This window comes from Sylvia atricapilla, chromosome 2 (genome assembly GCF_009819655.1).
Source record: "Sylvia atricapilla isolate bSylAtr1 chromosome 2, bSylAtr1.pri, whole genome shotgun sequence".
In the NCBI taxonomy this organism is placed as follows: domain Eukaryota; kingdom Metazoa; phylum Chordata; class Aves; order Passeriformes; family Sylviidae; genus Sylvia; species Sylvia atricapilla.
In genome coordinates, this window is record NC_089141.1 from 24,872,044 (window position 1) to 24,891,320 (window position 19,277).

The 19,277-nt window shown below is 46.7% G+C and overlaps 1 protein-coding gene across 1 annotated transcript; it reads left to right on the plus strand.

The window, feature by feature from the left end:
- Window positions 1-2,902: 2,902 nt before the first annotated feature.
- On the plus strand, window positions 2,903-18,469 carry CTC1 (CST telomere replication complex component 1). The gene is made up of 23 exons (XM_066338420.1): window positions 2,903-3,141; window positions 4,563-4,809; window positions 5,722-5,918; window positions 7,521-7,665; window positions 8,034-8,333; window positions 8,499-8,627; window positions 8,957-9,183; window positions 10,713-10,884; window positions 10,970-11,170; window positions 11,407-11,533; window positions 11,734-11,848; window positions 12,185-12,647; window positions 12,989-13,078; window positions 13,351-13,494; window positions 13,781-13,842; window positions 14,673-14,782; window positions 15,114-15,279; window positions 15,513-15,599; window positions 15,682-15,841; window positions 16,320-16,384; window positions 16,630-16,792; window positions 16,926-17,052; window positions 18,238-18,469. Exons 1-23 carry the CDS (start codon window positions 2,903-2,905, stop codon window positions 18,447-18,449), a joined length of 3,948 nt encoding a protein of 1,315 aa, XP_066194517.1. The 3' UTR covers window positions 18,450-18,469.
- Window positions 18,470-19,277: the final 808 nt, after the last annotated feature.

A 19,277-nucleotide genomic window follows, 5' to 3' on the forward strand; every position in this document is an offset into this window, starting at 1 on the left:
CGGGAGGCGGCCCGGAGCCGCGCCGAGCCCCGCCCGCCCTCCGCCGCCCCAGGACCGGCGTCGGCAGTATTCCCTAAAATCCCAGATGGACAAGCCGAGGGAAAGCAACGGATGGTGCATGGAGTGGCTAAAGCCGCTACAAAACACACGGGAAAGGAGTCAGAGGAGGTCTACCGAAATCTTAAAAGTTCTTGACGCAGGAGTGTTTCACTCTTCAGCTGTACTTTCCACGTGAAATTTAACCATGTACTTATAAGAAAAAAACTTTTTGCATCTTAACTGACTTAATTTTAAAGACAGTCATTTTTCAGCCACGATCAGCATTTTCAGAGTCTGTATGACCATCCTGTAGTTTTTAACCTAAAACACACATTTTCTTGTATGGTCCAATGAACCAGCTGTACAGATAGAGCAAATATAAGCAAAACGAACATGATATTCTGTGTAAGCCGTGCTTCATTTAATATATCCTCTTAGCACGTTCGAAAAAAACAAAAATACAGCTAGGAATGAGTGGCTAAATGATAACTCCCCTTCATTTGCTGCCCATTAAGACTTCCTCTTGCTTTCTGGAATTATCTCTACACTCCGGCAAAAGACATTAAATCAAGCTACTAAGCATTGTTTTGGAAGAATTTGCCCATTTCGGTACAAAACGGGTACAATTCACTCCATGGATTGCCTGAATTAGTGCAGAAAAATCCAAACACCTCCACAGAGTGTTCCTACAATGGAGCTGATTATCTGCTGTGTGGAAGCAAAGGACTGCATGTGCACAGGAGAAAACAAGGAGGGCACTTTTCCACACTTTGGCTTGGAATAGCTGTGACTTTCCAGCTGCAAGTCCCAGGAGGGAAGGAAATAGCAGAATAACCTGTTACCAGATTGCAGCCATCTCCAGGGATAGAGGCGGAAAATATCTTTTCCCGTTCATTTCCTTGCCTCGAATAAGGACAATACAAAATTAGCCCCTTAAGGGAAAATTCTGGCACGCATTCTGTGAAGGAGGAAATAATGTTTTTAATGGGATGTTTCAGGTTTAGCACTTGCTGTCATGTGAGTGGATGAGACACATCCTTCAATCTTGCATGGAGCTTCAGCCCTCAAAAAAAAAAAAAAAAAGGCAAAAACCACACACACACCAAAAAAGGGCAAAACCCACATAAATGTCAGAAAAATCCCTGTGAATCTTCACATTTGACTTCTCCCAAGTTCGGGGAGGGACATCTCACACCCCACCGCATATTTGACATTTACACCAATGTGAAACACATCAATGCACATCCTCTCTTCCCAGCTTTCACCAGAACTCCAGCTCCAGGCCTCCCTCCATCCCTGCCACCTCCCTGCAGCCTGCCAGGTCTCCAGCTCTTCCTGCGGTCCTGTGGCTATGGGCTAAGGCCCAGAGGGACTGAGCCAGGGTGGTGGCTTCTGTGAAAAACTGCCAGGAACTTCTCACATGTCTGGCAGAGCCACTGCCAGCTGGCCCCAGGATGGGTGCACCGCTGGTCAAGGCCAAGCCCATGAGAAATGGTGGCAATGCCTCTGTGATAACATGTTTGAGAAGGGGAAAAAAATAATCGCGCAAATGTAATTGCAGCCAGAGAAGAACAGAATGAGAATATGTGAGAGGAACAACTTCAGAGACAAGAAGGTCAGTAGAGATGGAGTGGGAGAAGGTGCTCCAGGCACCAGAGCTGAGATTGCCTTGCAGTCATGATGAAGACCATGGTGAGGCAGGGTATTCAAGTCCACGGGGGTGCAGAGACCCCCTTGTAACCCACGGAGGAGCCCCATGCTGGGACAGGTGGACGCCTGAAAGAAGGTTTTGACTCAATGGGAAGCCTGTGCTGGAGCAGGCTCCTGCCAGGGACCTGCAGACCCGTGGAGAGAGGAGCCCACAGTGGAGCAGGTTCCCCGGTAGGATCTGTGACCCTGTGGGGGGGCTCACGCTGGAGCAACCTGCTCCTGAAGGACTGCAGCCCATGGGAGAGTGCGTCATGTGGGAGCGGCTCCGAAGAACTGCTGCCCGTGGTAAGGTTCCCATTGGAGAAGTCCATGGGAGGGACCTGCTGGAGAAGGGGAAGGATCCCTCTGTCCATGAGCAGTGGCGGAAACACCGTGGGATGAACTGACCGTAATCTCCATCTCCTCTCTCCCTGCGCCGCTGCGGGGCGGGAGGGCCGGAAGGGGAAAGGTATTTTTAAGATTTATTTTACTTCACATTATCTTGCTCTGATTCTGTTCGTAGTAAATTCAGTTATTCTCACCGAGTTCAGCCTGCTTTGCCGGTGACGGCAATCGATTTGTGATCGCTCCCGGTCCCCATCTCAACCCGTGAACCTTTCGTTTAATTCCCTCTCCCCTGCCCACTGGCGGAAGGGAGCGGTCGACGGCGCTGGGCGAGTGGGCGCTGGGCACCGGCCCGGGGCCATCCCACACTCCCGGGGCCGTCCCTCAATCCCGGAGCCGTCCCTCAATCCCGGGGCCGTCCCACACTCCCGGAACCATCCCTCACTCCCGAAGCCGTCCCCCACTCCCGAAGCCGTCCCACACTCCCGAAGCAGTCCCACACTCCTTAAGCCGTCCCCCACTCCCGAAGCCGTCCCACACTCCCGGAGCCGTCCCACACTCCCGAAGCAGTCCCACACTCCTTAAGCCGTCCCCCACTCCCGAAGCCGTCCCTCACTCCCGAAGCCGTCCCCCACTCCCGAAGCCGTCCCTCACTCCCGAAGCCATCCCCCACTCCCGAAGCCGTCCCTCACTCCCGAAGCCGTCCCTCACTCCCGGGGCCCGTTCCTGGCCCTGCCGCGCGGAAGGGGCGGGAGCGGCCGGGGAGCGGCGGCGATTGGACGGAGCGGCGGGAGGGGGCGTGGCCACGGCGCGGCCCGCGCGGGCTGTCATGGCGGCGCCCAGCGCGGCGGTGAGTGAGGGGCTCGGCCGGCTCCGCGCCCCCCCGCCGCCGGCGCTGAGGCCGCGCTTCTCCCCTTTCCCCCCGCAGGAGCAGCGCTGGCTGCGGGCGGCTCGGGACTTCGTTCTCCGGGCGCTCCCGGGGCCGGACGGGCAGGAGGAGGCAGCGCTGGAGGCGGTGCTGCGGTGCCTGCGGAGCGCGGGCGGCGGGACGCTGCCGCTCGGCTACAGGTGACAGCGGGGCGGGGGACAGAGGGGTCCGGGGGACAGGCGCGGCCCTCCGGGAGCTCGGCGCGGCTCGTTCCCGCGCGATGCCCGCCCCGGATGCCGGCGGTGGGAGGGATCGTGTCGAGCAGAGGTGACCGCACGCCTCTCTTTGGCCTCGGCGCGCCCGCGGCCGCCTTCACGGTGCGATTAGGCGCCGTATCCGCCTGTCTGCGGTAGGCAGAGCGTGAAACCAAAGCGGGGCGTGTGCCGAGCCGAGCTGCCGCACCGTACAGCCTTTGCACGGCAGCTTCCCGGCTGGATCGTGCCGGTCAGCACCGGAGGATGCCCCTGAGCACGAACTTGTTGGCCAGCTGAGCTCAGCGTTCGAGTGTGCGATCTTAAAAAAGGGGAATCTAGGATAACATGGTCCACGTTTTACTTGATAAAAGGTTTTTGGGTGTGCACCATCATGAAAAACATGCAGCTTGTTGAGAGATACTCATATTGTAAAGTTTGACTTGTCCAGATCTGTTTCTTGCTCCAGCTTGTGGAATACTTAAAATAGCTGGCACAGCCAGTTTTGGGAGAAAAGGTCAACTGGAATTGATTAGAGATTTGTGACCTTTAACTGATAGTTAATAAATGTAGGTGGTTGATCTTTCACACCAACTAAACTTATCTCATTTAAGCCATGTTTTTTCCTGTGTATTTTATGACATTTAAAACACTTCAGTTTATAATCTATAAAGAAGAGTTGAAGGTATTTGGTATTTATCTCCTGTGAGGCCAGTGGCGTTTTTGTGAGCAGTGTGCTGCATCCACAGCTAACCACCAAGCTCTGGAGCACAAGGAGAGAAACTGTTTGCTTCTGTGTGTGATAACCATAAGCCAGTGTTCTGCTGTAATTCTGGTTTCTCCAGCACATTTGACAAAAACATGAGCAGCACTGCACTTTTGAGGATCACAGTAGTATTGTGGTGGTGCTCCATCTCTGAAGATGCAACAGTTTCAGCTAATGGAATTTTCAACTAATCCCCTGTTCATTTTCCTTCAAAATGCACAGCATAAGTACCTGCATAAATTTATGTATTCTGATTAATTTCTCTGTATCTAATTACTATTTATTGCTGATTCAGATCCATCACTCATCTGAACTAGTTTCTTGCTTTGAACTTTTCATCCCTGACTAATCAAGTGAAGCACTTCAAATTCACACCCTTTGAATTTGATTATGTCCCACTACTGAGCAAGTGGATATTGTGAATAGAGTTCCAGTTTCACAATCAAAAAATGTCAGTGAACTCACTGGAAACCAGTACCAAAATCACAAGCTGGAGAACAGTTTCCATTGGCTCTTTCAGTGTTGATATTAGAGTACTTTGCAAACTGAGTTTTTTGTACATCTTGCTATATTCTTGCTTTTTTTCTTTCTTTCTTTTTTCCAGTTTCATCTCCATCTCTGACCTACAGCATCAGCAGCACATACCGTGCTGCAGCCACCTGAGCTGTAGCACTAATGAATTTAAGGAATGGTCTCATCAAGGACAGGGTGCTTTACCCATGCAGAGCACTTTGCCAAGGACTTACCTGATCCTGGTTGGCTATTTAACAGATGGAAGGCAAGAGAACAAAGAAAAGTTGGTAGATGGTTGCCTATACGTGAAGGACAGTACTGGGATAATTCCATGTGAGGTATGTCCTCGGTCTGAGGGGTTCTGTGTTTATTCCAGACACTTCTGGGGCAGTGTCACAGACCATCAAAGGGGCTTCAGGTGTACTGCCAGAGCCTAGTGAAGGAAATAACATATCTCTGTAACAGGCAGGAAGAAGGCAAGCTCACATCCTGGGCAGAGGATAGAACGTGTGAAATGTGCTGTTGCTAGAAGAAGAAATATTAAATGTACTGGCATGGAAAAAAGAGATAGCCAGTACAGGTCTGTTAAATTCACCACAGTACAAGGTGGCCTGGGAGACTTTCCCACTCTTGGCTGAATTCCAGCTAGTGGAGCAGAAAAAACTCTCTGGAGAAGGTTATTAGTTGCTTACTGCATGTTCAGTGATGCATTGATGACATACTTTCAGGAAATAATAGCTTGTATGACAGTTGACCTGAAAGCCTCCTGAAGGAAATTGCAAGTGGAGTCGGATAACAAATAACTCCTAGAGTGGTGATAACAGAGCGCTCAAGTTGTGCTTTCCAAGGAAACAAAGTCTTGGAAAAAGTTGTATTGGTAAGAACTGGTGATTGAAAACACAGCGGCAAAAGAAAGCAGGCAAGAATTTTAGAGAAATAGTCTGAAAATAACTAAGCCTTGCAGCGAATTAATTGTCACCTGTCTGTGAGAATGTGACTATAGCCAGGAAGTGCTAGCTGTAGAGCTCAGCAAGGCTGTTCCAGATTTGCACCTGGAAGGACAGAAGTTCTCTGTGCAAGGTAAAAGAGTGGGCAGAAAACGCTGCTCTCACTTAGTGATGGAGCCCTGCAGTAGGACAAGAGTTTGTGATGCACATGCAGGGGTGTATTGGTAATGTATACTGTAAGTAGCTCTGAGAAAACAAACTGAAACTCATCTCAAGCTTCAATCTTGTTATCTTTTGGTTTAGCTTTTGCACTTCAAACTGGAGTGGCTGGAGTCCCTGTTAGTCTTCCCAAGCTGGTCATATATACCACAGAGAGACCAGAGTGCGGGAGGGTACTTGGAAATCCTTCTGGATCCGGTGCCAGTAAATGGCCCCAAGGAGGTACTTCACAGCATTCCAGTCTCCTCCCCAGTGTCAGCTGAGCCACTGCTTACCTCCAGGTAAACACCTACTGTGGTAAGCTCCATCATAGCAATGTTGCTCTGGCTTGGCAGGTAACATGAAGAGGGCAAATTCTATTTCTGCCACATGTGGAAGCATAGCAGGGAGTGGTGGAAGTAAAAGTTATATAACAAAGCCACTGTTCTTTATTCATCTGTTTTCCAGGAGTTTATTTTATTCTTTAATTTGAAAAAATAAGACAAATTTTAAGTATTTCTGGATGTAATTTCAAATTATAGAAAGACTGTTAGAACAGTGTTGATTCAACTGTATTTGAGGCTAAAATTCACTCTCTTGATTAGCGCAATTTTTTTTTTTAACTTCTAGTGAACCAAAAGTATAATTGAAAGTAATCCTGTATTGTATATGTAATACATCATTGTATTGTATGTTAATATGTGCCACTGGTCAAGTTCTTATCAGATTACTGAGATAAAAGTGCCAGTGAAATGTCAATTGGCAGAAGTAACTTTGTTTTAGTTTACAGTATGTAAAAATGAACCAGAGGAATTGCAAATCTTACTAAATCGATAATTTCAAGTTGTGCAAGTCATGTTTTATATACTCGAGTAGAGAATTCTTGGTGTAATTCAATCGTAATAAAATGGCACTAATCGTGCTGCTTTAGTTTCTTTTTAGTTATCTTTTGTTTTTATTGGCTTTATCTGCTTCTAAGAAAGTAATTTTAAGCTTAATTGTTTGATTTAGCTGAAGGGGCCTTTCTCAACAAGACAACTATTCCCATATTTCATTATAGGTTCTCAGGCTTTTAACATAAAGCTCCTTTGTTATTGACTTTGATACCTGACCAATTTTCCATGTTACAACAAAGATGTTACAATGAGCAGCTGGTACTACTGTGTGTCTGCTACTGGTTGGGGTTTTTTTAAAGTCATGAAGTTATCTAACTGTTTATATGTTTTGGAATCCAGAATGGTTTTATTCAGAGTAAGTGGGATGGTAATATTCAAATCCAGTAAAAGCTGAAATAAAAATTACAAACATAAATTGTTTTGAAATTACTCCATTTTTTTTTTTTTAATCTTTTGAAACTAGATTTGAAACACCAAACAGGATTGATTCAAAAAATATCGTCTCTCTTGCCTCTAATCTGCTTTCAGTTTTGCTGCTCTTTCACTCTGTGTCAAGTTTGTTAGAAAGACTCCACTGTTGCTTTCAGGCCTCTTGTTTATAGGCTTGGAGCTTCTGCAGTATTGTGTTCCATGGACCTACAAATCTGAGTTCTGTTTTCTACAGAAGAATTGCTTGTGACTTTTTTCTTCTCCTTTAGACCAACAATTAGTTTCTTGTTTGTGGTAAGGTTTTTTATAACCTGGCTGTTGTCGTGGAGTGTGAATTTCTTCTGTTCCTTCTGTCTTCCAATACTTAAAATGTCAAAGGGATTTAGTATAGAAGAGTTAAAGTACAGATTTTATAGTCAAGTGTTGTTTTGAAAACCTCTCTGAGAGATTGACCATATAACTTTCTTGGATCTGTTGTTCCCAGAAAATGTATGCTGCATATTTGTTTATTTTGCTTTTGGGATACTTTTGAGCTTTCTTTCATCTCTGATTTCAGTTGCCTCTTCAATTGCCCTCTAGGATTCCATGTAAGAAAAGATCAAAGCTTACTGTAGCAGGGGAATTGACTAGACTTGGGCCTCTCCTTTGTATTCACCACAAGACATTCTTCTTTCTGTTTCTGAAGTGCTTTGCCTCTGCTGTTTGCATCCCTGTGCTGGTGCAAGTAAGTCCTTGGAATTTACTCACAAATTCACTGTCTGGATCTGAGTATGTGATAGCTGATTAATTCTTTGAAGCTCACCATTGATTTCCCAGTTTGATTTATTCTTCCTTTTACTAGTGATATCTTTTTAATTGCATCCAGTGTACAATAGTCTTGGTATGTAAGAAGTCTAGTTGTGTGCCCTGCAGAAACACAGTCCTTCTTCGTGCAGTTGCAGTGTCCCTGAATGTCTGATACAGCCCTTTTGCTAAGAGTGTGAGGCAATGCTCTGGGTGGAAAAGGGTTTTCTGGGTGGGATTATTTGAGTCAAGAAGAAATTTTTTTCACTGGAGTTGATGCTGATGTTGCTTTTGGTTTCTCTGCTCTAGAAACCCAGCCAGATGCTGTGGCATCATGTTGTCCAGCTGGGCCACAGGTACACAATCACAGGCCTGAGTATGTCCAGCCTGAAGAAATCTGGACAAACGATGTTCGTCACCAGTGCTTCTTCCTGCCTTCTGCCCTGCTGTGCAGAGCAGGTGAGGGAGCAGCCACTGAACAGTGCTGGGCAAGGAGAATCCGCTCAGACTTCCTCCTTTGAGACTGCTGAGCAGCTCAGTTGCTCCTTGCAGCTGGAGGCTGAAGAGAGGCCAAGACTAACCAAAGAGTCCAAGATCATCTCCTATGTGGTAAGGATCCATAGGCTTAGCCTTCACCCACTCATGGGGTTTCAGCTCCTGGCCTGCAAGGAGCATTTTTTTCATCATTTTATTTTCTTACTGCTCAGACCTGTGAGTCTCCTATATTTTGAGACTCTCTACAGTTCTCTTAATTTCTGTTTGCTCTCTGTTTAGGGATTTGTCACCAAAATACTCAATGTCCAAGCTGGTCTCTTTTTACTGGATAACCAAGTCTGCTTGTGCCTTGCTTACCAGCCACTGCTGAACTCTGCACGGGGACTCCGGCCGGGAGCCTGTGTGGAGGTAAGCTGAGGTTTGCAAGGTCATGAAGTATTCACTGGAAAGGGCTCAGGCCTTGGGGATGGCTTGTGAGGGTGTGGGTCAACAGAAGGCTAAGGGAAAATGGAAATTACTCAGCAGGTAGCTGGAACAAAACTGGAGATCTTACTGCCTAGACTGGGTCATGAGAGTTGGTGTGATTGTTATCTGATTCCTCCCTAAGCTGTGCTCGGTGCCTCAGGCCTAATTATACACAATCCAGTAGAGTGAGAAAGGATTGAAGGTGAGGTAACTTGGGGAGTGGTGGCAGACTGGCTGTCTCTTCTCTTACACTCTGTGTCTGTGTATCCAAGCTCATCGACGTCCACCTCCTGCAGAAGCCTCTGGTGTCCTTCCCTTTCACTGTGCTCGGTGCCTGCCTGAGCAGCATGGTTGTGCTGAAGAGTTTTTCAAGGCTCAGCACTCCCTACCAGCCAGTGGCCTCTTCCAGAAACCTCTGCTTCCAGCTGCTCTTCCGCTTCAATCTTGGAATGCCGCTGTACCTCTGGCTGGTCAGCCTCCTGGAGACGTTTGAGGAGAGGTGAGGACAAATCTTCTGAAGTCAGGCTTGGCCTAAATGTGCTTTGTAAGTTACCTGGGTGTCTTCCAGACCAAAGGATCACAAAATTACTGTGCTTGGATACTACAGGCAAGAATTGCTTCTATTTTTTTGGCCTAAGCAAGCCATTTATCCACACTTCACATGGTGTCCAGTTGCTTGTTACCTTGCAGCTGCTCATATGAGAAAAGCTGGTGCATTTTTCAAGTGCAGGTGAGGTAAAGATGTTGGAAAGCTGCAGTGCTTCAGAGCATTATACTCACATAATCCTGCCTGGAATGCTTTGTCCTGAAATACAGAAGCACCCTAGGGGTGTCTGCCTGATCAAGTGTGGTTTGCTTGATCAAGGTTTGCAGATCTGTTGTTTGCTTGATCTGTGGTTTGCAGATCAAGGTAGGCACTGAGGCTGAAGCTGGAAACTGGTGCTACAACAAGAACACAACTGATATGAAGGCTCTTGTGTCCTGACAGTGCCAAGAAGCAGCAGCAGCTGCTCAGCATATCACTTTGAGATATTCTGAGTCTTGCCAGGAGTGTGATCATTTGTTTGAGAATCTCTGTCTTGGCAGATTTTCCCACCCATGTTTACCTCTGAGTCTTCCTGATGGCTTCCTGCTCTCCCTGACACTGCACTCTGTTCACAGGACAGCTGTGGGCCAGTCTCTGGGTTTACTTCTGGCTTCTATGAGTGAAAATACTTGTTCTGTTTGTTCTGAAGCAGTTATGGTTGATCACTGTTACTGCTGCCTTGGACTTTAAGTATATACATTTTACTCTGTCAAGCAGCAGTATATAGAATGCTCAGTATTCCTGTGCTTTACTGACTCTGTGGAATTTTGACACACTATCAATAAAACAGCTTCAGTTTTGCCCTGGGAATTATGCTAGCTATAAGTTTCAAGTTTTATTATCTTTTCCACTTTCTTTAAATGTGATTGCTCAATCCTAGTACTGCTTGAAAATTGTTCCAGTGAGTGCTATCTTTTTTCATTTGAGTTCACTTTCTGTCGTATTTTGGCTGGCAGTGTGATCACTTCCAGCCATTCAAAAGCAGTAAGCTAAACTTACGAAATTAATTCTACATGAGGGAAATACTGGAATAACAGTAGTCTGTGGTTGTTTCTGATTTGTGATTTTTTTGCATTCTGTGAAAGAAACCCAAGTGCACCTAACATGAGCAATCGCATCAGGCCAACTCAAAGGCATGGAGATCCATTTGTGTGGCTTAGAGGGAGATTATCTTCATGTCATTTGTTTTTCTGGCCATTTAGGTTTTGAGATTTTTGCCAGTCCATTTCTGTGGATTTTCCTGTTCCTTACCTGCCCGACATAATTTGCATCACCCTTAAATGCTCATTTTTTAATCACTTCATATTTTTTGTGATCTCTTTAGTTCTTGTCCTATACAGCATATTCACTCAAAACAAGCAGAAAGAGCCCCTGACTTAGATGCAAGACTCAGTTAAATGCAAGGACTGCTTGTTCTTTCAATGGTCATAACTTTTTTCCAGGTTTTCTTGTTTCTTTGGGCACTCTCGACTGCTTAGCTCCACACACCAAAACCCTGGAGCTGCTGAAAAGTTCCTTGTCCCCCTTCTGCAAGCTATGGTGCCAGACAAAGAAGAAGCAAGAGATATTTATAATGAAATTCTGTCAAAAACACACCAGTGTCCCCTGCAGAAAGTGAGTAAATGTTCTCGGAGCTGTTTCCTGGCTGTCTGATGGGAAGAAACTCAGCTGATTCATTCTTTCTCTCTTCTGTTCAAAGTGTTTGACTCTGAACCCTCCATGCCAGGCCCCATCTCTGTCTGCAGTTTGCCATGCGGCAGAGCAGAAGAGCTGGGAAGGCTTCAGCCCATCACAATTGCTTTCTCCCTTGGAGGCCCAGCATATGGGCACCCAGGAGCTGAATCGCAGACTGTCCTGGTCCTGTTGCACACTCTCAGCAGAAATTTTCCAGCCCCAGCTGGTAAGTGTCTTGTTCTCTTTCCTGTCTGTGCCTTGAGAGCTCCTGGTTCTCACCATGCCTTCCTGCACCCTGTCCAGTGCATGCCTTCTCTCTCCTGTTAGGGAATGACACTGCTTTTCTCACTGTGGCATGTTGAGAACAGATTGAATTTGAGCTGTTGCTACACGTGCTTTGAATTTATGGCTTTCAAAGATAAGAATTGTTCAATGCTCTTTGCAGCTTCCTTTCTGTTGTAGATACTCCTGGGCGTGCTGAGGGTCTCCTCCAGGAGCAGTTCCCTCCAGCTGCAGGACAAGAGCAGCAAGCTTCCCTGTGTGATCTGCCATAAGGATGGTAGCCCCTTTGCCCAGACTGCTCTCATAGGTATGTCCCACTAAATTGTATTTGAGTGCTGAGCTTTTGCTCTTCTGCCTTCCAAGTCCAAAACAAGGAAGAAGAGACGTTGTGTGGAGGTGCTGAGCTGTTACTGCCTGACCTCGTGACTTTAAAATGAGGATATTGACCTTAGTGGTTTTGTGTTTTCTTTTTATTTAGCTCAGCTCTTTTCCCTGATGTGTTTGCAGGATCACTCTTGCAGGTGGAAAACTACCAGCTTGTAGTGGAGAGATTTCTTAAGACTGATTTTCCCTCCTGGGAACACCTGGAAAATCTGGAGCATGTGAGAAAGAAAAAAACTAGGTGAGTCCCTTTATTCAGTGTGCAGGTAAAATCATCACTTTCTAGTTCCATGAGTATTTTGGGCTATGATAAGCCTTCCTACCCACACAGCATTTCAGTGCCAAAGCAACTGTTCTTTGCTGCTTGCATAAAATGAGCTCTTTCTCAGCAACAAAGCCACCATCTGTCTTTTGTTCAGAGCACATGCAGCCTGGGAGCTGCCCTCCACTTTTTCCCACTGCTCCTGCTGAGTACCTGTGGGGCACTCACCAGATGCGTTTTTCCCAGATAAATGTTTGTTTTGGACAGCCTCACATCAGGAAGAGGGAGTTTCACGGTTACCATTTGTCATTTCAGTGTCTATGTGCAGTTCTACTTTGAGGATGTTCAGATACTCCATGCTGCTGAAGGACGAATCCAGAAAGGCCTTAGGAGTGGAAACAGCTCCTCTTTGAGGAAGAGCAAAGATGGCAGCACAACATCTGAGCTGGAAAACCCAGAGGCAAAAACACTGAAATCAGAGGATCCCAAGGCAGAATCTGGCAGAGATGAGCACTGCCAGGGGGGCCAGAGCAGCAGCAGAACAACGAGCTGTGTGTCTCGCCTGTTCTTGGTTACCCAGAAGGAGAGTCTCATGCCACGCAATTACCAGCTGCCCGCAGAAGAAGCTAAGGAAGCTCAGGACCAGCAGCGCAGCTTCCAAGCCACAGTGCTGTGGCTGGGCAGACCACAGCTCTGGAGCCACCCCAGAGAAGCTGGGAATCTATCAGAGCTGGAGGAGACTGGCTGTGATGGAAAAGAGGGCGTCACGCAGCAAGAGGTGAGGCAGCTTTGGGGTGTGGTTTGGTAAGTCTGGGAGCTGGCTCCTCAGAGAGCCTGTGTGGTAATTTACTATCAGTGGGAAAATTATTTTTGTTTTGGTTACAGCTGGGTGTTCGTGCCAGCAAATTCCTTCTTGCACCCCAAGCAAGTTCCATCTCCTTTCTGTCACCTTGCTGTAAATGCACCTGCCTTCTCTTACTCCTGTGATGTTAACCTTACTTCTCAATCAAGACGTCCTCTGGGTTGCTGGGCTTGCTCTCTTTTTACTGTATTTTTCATTCCATACCAAACAGTTCTCATCACCTTCCCTGTCTCTCTCCCTCATGCTTTCCTCACCAGGCACTCCTGCTCTTTATGGGAAGGTCTCTGCGATGGTTTCCCTTCCTGCACGTGGAGGGACTGTATCGCTTCATCGTGCCCCACTGCTCGGTAAGAGAGAAGTTGTGCTGTTCTCCCTTGGAGACTTTTGCTGAACTGCATGTGGGAGTTGAGGAGTCAGAGGGTGACTAAGCTGTTTTCAAGGTCTGGAATTTCCTTCTGTCTTTCCAAGAAACTGCTTTTGTTCTGTGTTTGATTAAAATTCTCAGAGCTCTGAGTTCAGTGGAATTTTTTTGTTGTTCTGTAAACAGTTGTTCTTTACTTTTCCCCTATATAATCTCCTTCTAATAGTCTTTTATCTCACCTTATCACTCTTATCTCAGGACTTGGAAGTGTTTGACAAGCTCTATTTTCCACCTGTGCCAGCAACATTCCTGAGCAGGCCATCCTGCCCGCTGTGCCTGCGTGTCCAAGACAGCTGGCACTTACAGCATGAGACTTGGATCTCCTGTCTGCCTGAGCACCAGGTATGTGGTGCCTTATTGCACATGGCTTTCACAGGCTACTTGGAGATCTCTCCAGAGCTAGCTAGAAAATTATCACTGCAGAATATCTTGTTGGTGAGACTGTTCTGCTCTAAGTTGCATCAGAGGCTGCTGCTGGGCTTCACGTTTTCCTGTGTCAGAATTCATCTGGAGAGGAAGCATGGGTTGCTCAACCTAGCACTGAGCATGCAGAGCTTGTCTTTTCTGCTCTGGATGGGGATGTCTGTAAACTGCAACCCATCTGAGGCTGTGTCTCCCTCACTTTTAGCTGTCAGTGCTGACAGATGTGGAGCAGAGAACTGCCTCCATTCCAGAAGTGCTTAGCAGCAGGTATGTTGGTCTGCCCCAAATTAAAAGCAACTGTGTCTTAGGGAATGGCTCAATGGTGATTTTTATTGGGAAGTGCTGAATTAAACTGTGATGAAATATCCACCCTAAGAATATGGTTTGGAAAACCTGTGTGCAAGTAGTTCAGACTTCTCCCATTCTGGTTATTGAAGCTAAAGGGATTGTAGGGGAGAAAATTGCAAAATGGTGTCTAGAAAATGGTTCAGCTACTGCTGGTGTGGACTAAGTCCTAAAGGTGTCTCCCAAATTCCTGTCAGAAATGGAAACAAGCACAGCAGGGAAAATCAGACTGAATGTATGTTTGGTTGTTTCTTGGTTTCTTTGGGGTTTTGTTGTTGTTGGTTTTTGTTTGGCTTGTTTTGTTTTGTTTTAGAATTTTTTAGCGTACCTTGCTCAAACAAATACTAAGGTTAGAAGCTTCTCTGTTCAAAGCATGTTTAATCTGGGGTGATATGCATGTACACTGGATTTTTCACCAATGCTTTCTGAAAAACTGTGTTTTATTTGCTTGGCACCTTCCTCTAATTCAGAAAAATAGTTGGGAATTTAGCAGATAGGAAGGCTATAGTGCCTCACCCTTTGTCTGCACAGCTGAGCCTGGAGCAGCAGAGAGCAAGGTAAAGGGGCCTCTTGTCCCTGGGAGGGGAAGGCTGCAGAAAACGGCCCTCAATCCAGTAGCTCAGGTGCTCAAGGGCAGGTTCTCTAGATACTGGGCATAACAAACAGTGCTCTTCTTTGTGGCAACCTTGAAGTCAGGCCTTCTTCCACTCCTTCTCTCTTCAGGCAGGACAAAAATCCTGGTCTGCTCTCAGTTTCACAGGTTCCCTTGTCTCTTTCTGTGGTGAGATCGTGGAGAGGACCTTGTGTGCCTCTCCGAAGAATGAAAAGCCACCTGTGATGAACAGCCTCCCAAAGACGAAAGGTCAGATTGTGGCAGCCTGTTGAGAAGCAACAGATTGCTTCTTGCTTCTTTCTGTTTCAGAGAGCCAATGCACTTGGCTAAGTGTACTGCTGTGTCTGGGAATAGTGGAAGTGTGCCAGGATGTTGCATCCTGTTGCATGTCAAAGGGCTTGGAAACTGCACACTGTGTATGTGGAGATGGGAATGCAGTACCCAGAAAACCTTGGGAGGTGGAACAGTGATAGCCTCATTGTGTTGGGGAGGAAAAACCCCTGTAGCAGGCTCAGCTCAGTGACAGGCCGTGCTGCCTGTGAGAGTGAACTCCTGGTCTATGTTTTCTGTGTCTCCTCAGGGACTCTGCTGTCCACAGATCACAGCGTAAAGCTCAGTGTCTCAGCTGCTTCAGGCTCCCCCGTTTTTGTGGACGTTTACATCACTGCCACCTGCCTGCAGCATCTCCGGGGTTTGCTGCCTGGAGCCAAGATCCACTTCCAGAACTTGGAACGCAAGATCTCAAGGTGCTCCTGTCTTTAGAGCCCAGATCTCTCTTACTGTCCTTGAAACCATCTCTTAATCTGACCTCCCATATGGACTTTCCTCATCCCTTGTCCAAACCCTCATGTCTCCCAATCCCCTACCATAAGTTATTTTCCTACCATGTTACAAATGAAGATCAGCCCAGGCATCCCAAGAAAATTGGAGTGTTTGGTTTCTGTGAGCTCTTTCTGACGTCTGCTCTTTCATATTGCAGATTCCATAATGTTTATTGCACATACATTGCCTCCAGCTGTGTAAGCATTGTATCTCTGCCAGCTTCTCACCTACCTTCTCCTTCTAGGTAAGTCCGGTCTGTTCTCATGTTACAGTGTCCCAAGAAAGGCTTCTCTGTTCCAAGCTTCTCAAATTCCTATTTCTTCTAGTCCTGCAGGAGAAGCCTCATCCCCCTCACTAGTGTTTCTATGCAACTTGAGACCTCAGCAGCAAAACCTGGCCCAGGCCCGGATTTTGTGCCACTTGTCCTGTGTACTGACTGTGTGCCTGCAATGGATTTGCTCACTTTGCAGCTGCATCTTCAGAGAGGTATTCAAGCTTCCACAAATATAATTTGTGGGAGATCTTGCAGATTTTTTTACTCTCACACATCCTTTGCTACCTTCGTGTAGAAGAAATGAGAGTTCCTATCTCAACTGCAAACCCTCTTTCCAGTGTCTGAGAAGGACTTGCATATTAGAAAGGGACCAAAGTGATAACTGATTAGAAGTATGTATCTGATGCCAGGCAGGCTGGCAGCTGGGACTGGGGGTGAAGTGAGGACACTGAAGAGGACAATCGTACTCTGTTAATGCTCTGCTCTTCCCATTTTCACTGCTATTGGGGATCAGCACCTTGCAGCAGGTGATTTTTTCCCCACATAAACTTCCCAGGACACTCATTGGAAATGCAGAGAAATTCTTTACACCTTTGCATACTTAATTAGGAAAAGGTTAAAATAAGCAATGGCCCTTCCCTTTCTCACTTACACCACCCATACACAGCTGTAGCTTTGTTCTTCCTTCAGGGGAGGTGTACCCGACACAATCCTCCATGTCCATCACAGACAGGAGTGAGGCAAGCCAGTGCACGGTAAGTGCTGTAGGGATTGGGTGTGGGAAGAAGTGGGGAGGAGGGAACAAATTACGCCACAAACAGGAGAGGAGAAACCATATCAAGGATGGGATGTGGACAGAACAGTAAATGTGGCGTTACCACATCTTCTCCGATGTGAACAAACTCTCTACTGGGATCTGTTGTCTTGGGTGTGGCCCTTGTGAGGGAGCTGGTGTTGTCTTGCCCTCCTTCTGATCCCAGCCTGCCTGCACTTTGCCCAGGGTGCTGGTGGAGGATGGAACAGGTGAAGCTGTGGTGCTGTGCAGGAATGAACACGTGGCAGCAGTGCTGGGCCTGAGCCTTCTCGAGTGGGAAGCTGTGCAGAACTGTGTGCAGAGCAGGGGCAGTGTGTGCATTCAGCATGGGGAAGCTCCTGGAACAGGGGTGAGTAGGTTATTCCAGCAGCAGTTGCAGCCTGCTGGGCTCAAGTCTTGGCTGGACAGGATTTCCCTTTGCTCTGGGTGTTCCAGAGCCTCCCTCTGAACACTCCCTGGCAACACACTCTTTCCTTCCTCAGTGTTTAGAGGAATCCGAGGATCTTGTTGCTTGTTACCTAAGGAGTCTGTGTAGGAGTCCTCTCATATGTCGCCCTATCCTGTTGGAATTCAGCCTAGACAGGAAGCCCTCCAAGATCCTGCAGCCTGGTAAGCAAATACTGCTGGCTTTCCTAATACTTGGTGTGGGAAGGAAGGGAGGAGGCATCTCACCAGGCTGGGGAAGGAAGCATGCCTTCACTGCCCACAAAGCAAGATCTTGGAAGGATTTTTCTGGAATTTTGATTCCTGTAGTGTAGAACTAAGTTGTGCCTTGGTAGAGCCATGGCTATAAAACTAGAGAAAAAAAATGCTGTGGAAATCGCTAAAACAAGATACATTAATTTCTCTGCTTCACACAGAAACATAAAACTGTTTTTGAGGAAGATTCTCAGTCCTTGTCTGGGACAGGAATCTGATCAGCCATAGTTTTTGTGCAGACCTCTCAAATCACATAGGTTTTGACTTTAGATAGGACAGCATGTAGGGTCAATAGTAGGCCTGGAAATCCTCACCTGGAAATCAACACTGAAGTGTTTTGAGTTCATGAGCACCAAGGTCCAATCTCATGCTGCCACAACTGTGCAGTTGCTGTGTTAAGGGGACATTCTTCATACCAATTCTTAACGCTGTTAGCACATACACCTAGAGCTTGAGTGCAAGTGGTGCAGGGGTTGATTTGCTAAACTCACCAGAGGATGCTCTACAGCAGAGACTGTTTCTGGCTGTCATGTACACTGTCCATAAAGGGAGGTTACTGATACTGATAGAGGATACAAAGCTCAGTGCATCACCTCTGTGAGCACATAGTTCACAGCATTTCACAGTGTAAAATATCTGGTTCCACCAAGTTTGGAGGGATACTGACAAAATGCATTCACCTGCCTGTATCCTGGATTTGTTCGTCATGCTGTCCATTGAGGTTTAGCAGATGCCAAGCAGCTGCTGCAAGATCTTCCCTCCCCCATCAGCTGCTGCAGCTGTGTACTAGAGCAGAGCCAGAGCCCTGTACAGAGTTCTTGCCCATTGTATCCTTCCCCTGCAGCTCCCCCGCAGCTGCGGAATTTTCGCTCTGGTGAAGTGGAGTTCGTGTCCCAAGTGGGGCCTCGTCCCAGCCTGCTGTGCCTGAAGGTGGAGGAAGTGGGACAAGATGCCTTACGCTACCTGGACAGCCAGAGGATGAGCAGGACATCCAGTTCCTGCTGAGTGGGAGCCACTGCTTAATATCTCCCCCAGTGGGAGAGGAATTATGGAAATACCTACTGGGATCAGGAGCTTTTTTCATCTCCTTTCCAGTGGGAGCACGAGCCTGTGAGCACAGGGTGAAGCGTGCAGTCAAGCAGCTACTGGGGCTAGTGGAATTCCTGAATGGTCACTCTGGGCCACTGTCAACCAGTGATACTGGGCTGCATTTTGGAAGAGAGCTGTTCAGTGCTTCCTTACGTGACAGCTCTTGCCTTGGGCCTAGGGCACACAGTGTGTGCATTTTGTGTGGTAGTATCTACTAAATAAAGGCATGAAAATATTACTGTATCTGTTTTAGTATCTCTTTTAGTATTCGGGTTTGCTTGCAATATGGTGACCATGGACAAAACTACCATTCCCACAGAGTATGGTCTTCTTAACCTAATTGAAATTATTAAAATTACACTTTCAAAGCATCTCCTTCAAGAAGATCTTATCTTCAAGAAGAGAAGGAAGGTGAGTAAGCTGCTGTTTGGAGACTAAATCACAGTGTACTAAATGACAGGATTATGTGGGCATTTTATGAACAGCAAGCTGAACATTAGGTGGGGCTGGTAAGAAGAGGCAGGCACTGAGCTGTGATACAGGCAGTGGGTTTGTTGATCATGAGCGAAGTATCTTCCCTCTCAAGGCCTGCAGTCCACTTCTGAGACCAAAGTGTGAGTGGCACAAGACGTGATAGATGCCACCCTTCAGTGAAGTTCTGAGACTCCAGCCTAAAAGGTTGCCAAAATAGCTTAAAACAGAAGTCTGCAAATGTTGCTGTGACAGCCTTATTTTCTGTGGGTGCTTTCTGCAAAACAGATAAGATTTTACTAAAGTTTACTCTCCACCCTCCAGAAAGTTTATTTTGGTTTTTTGTTTTGTTTTGTTTTGTTTTCTATCTCAGCCTGAGGAAAATGTTGACCATAAGTGATAAGACAAAGATCAAATCTGGTTAAAAAGTGGAAGTGAAAGCAGTCCTGTAATATGAATAATACAGTAACAGACAGGAATAGATAGGGAGTGCCAAATAACACATTTAAAAAAGCCAAAAAGGAAAATCTGGCTCTATCTCGGTTTAATAGATTTGATTCTAAATTTGAACCTTC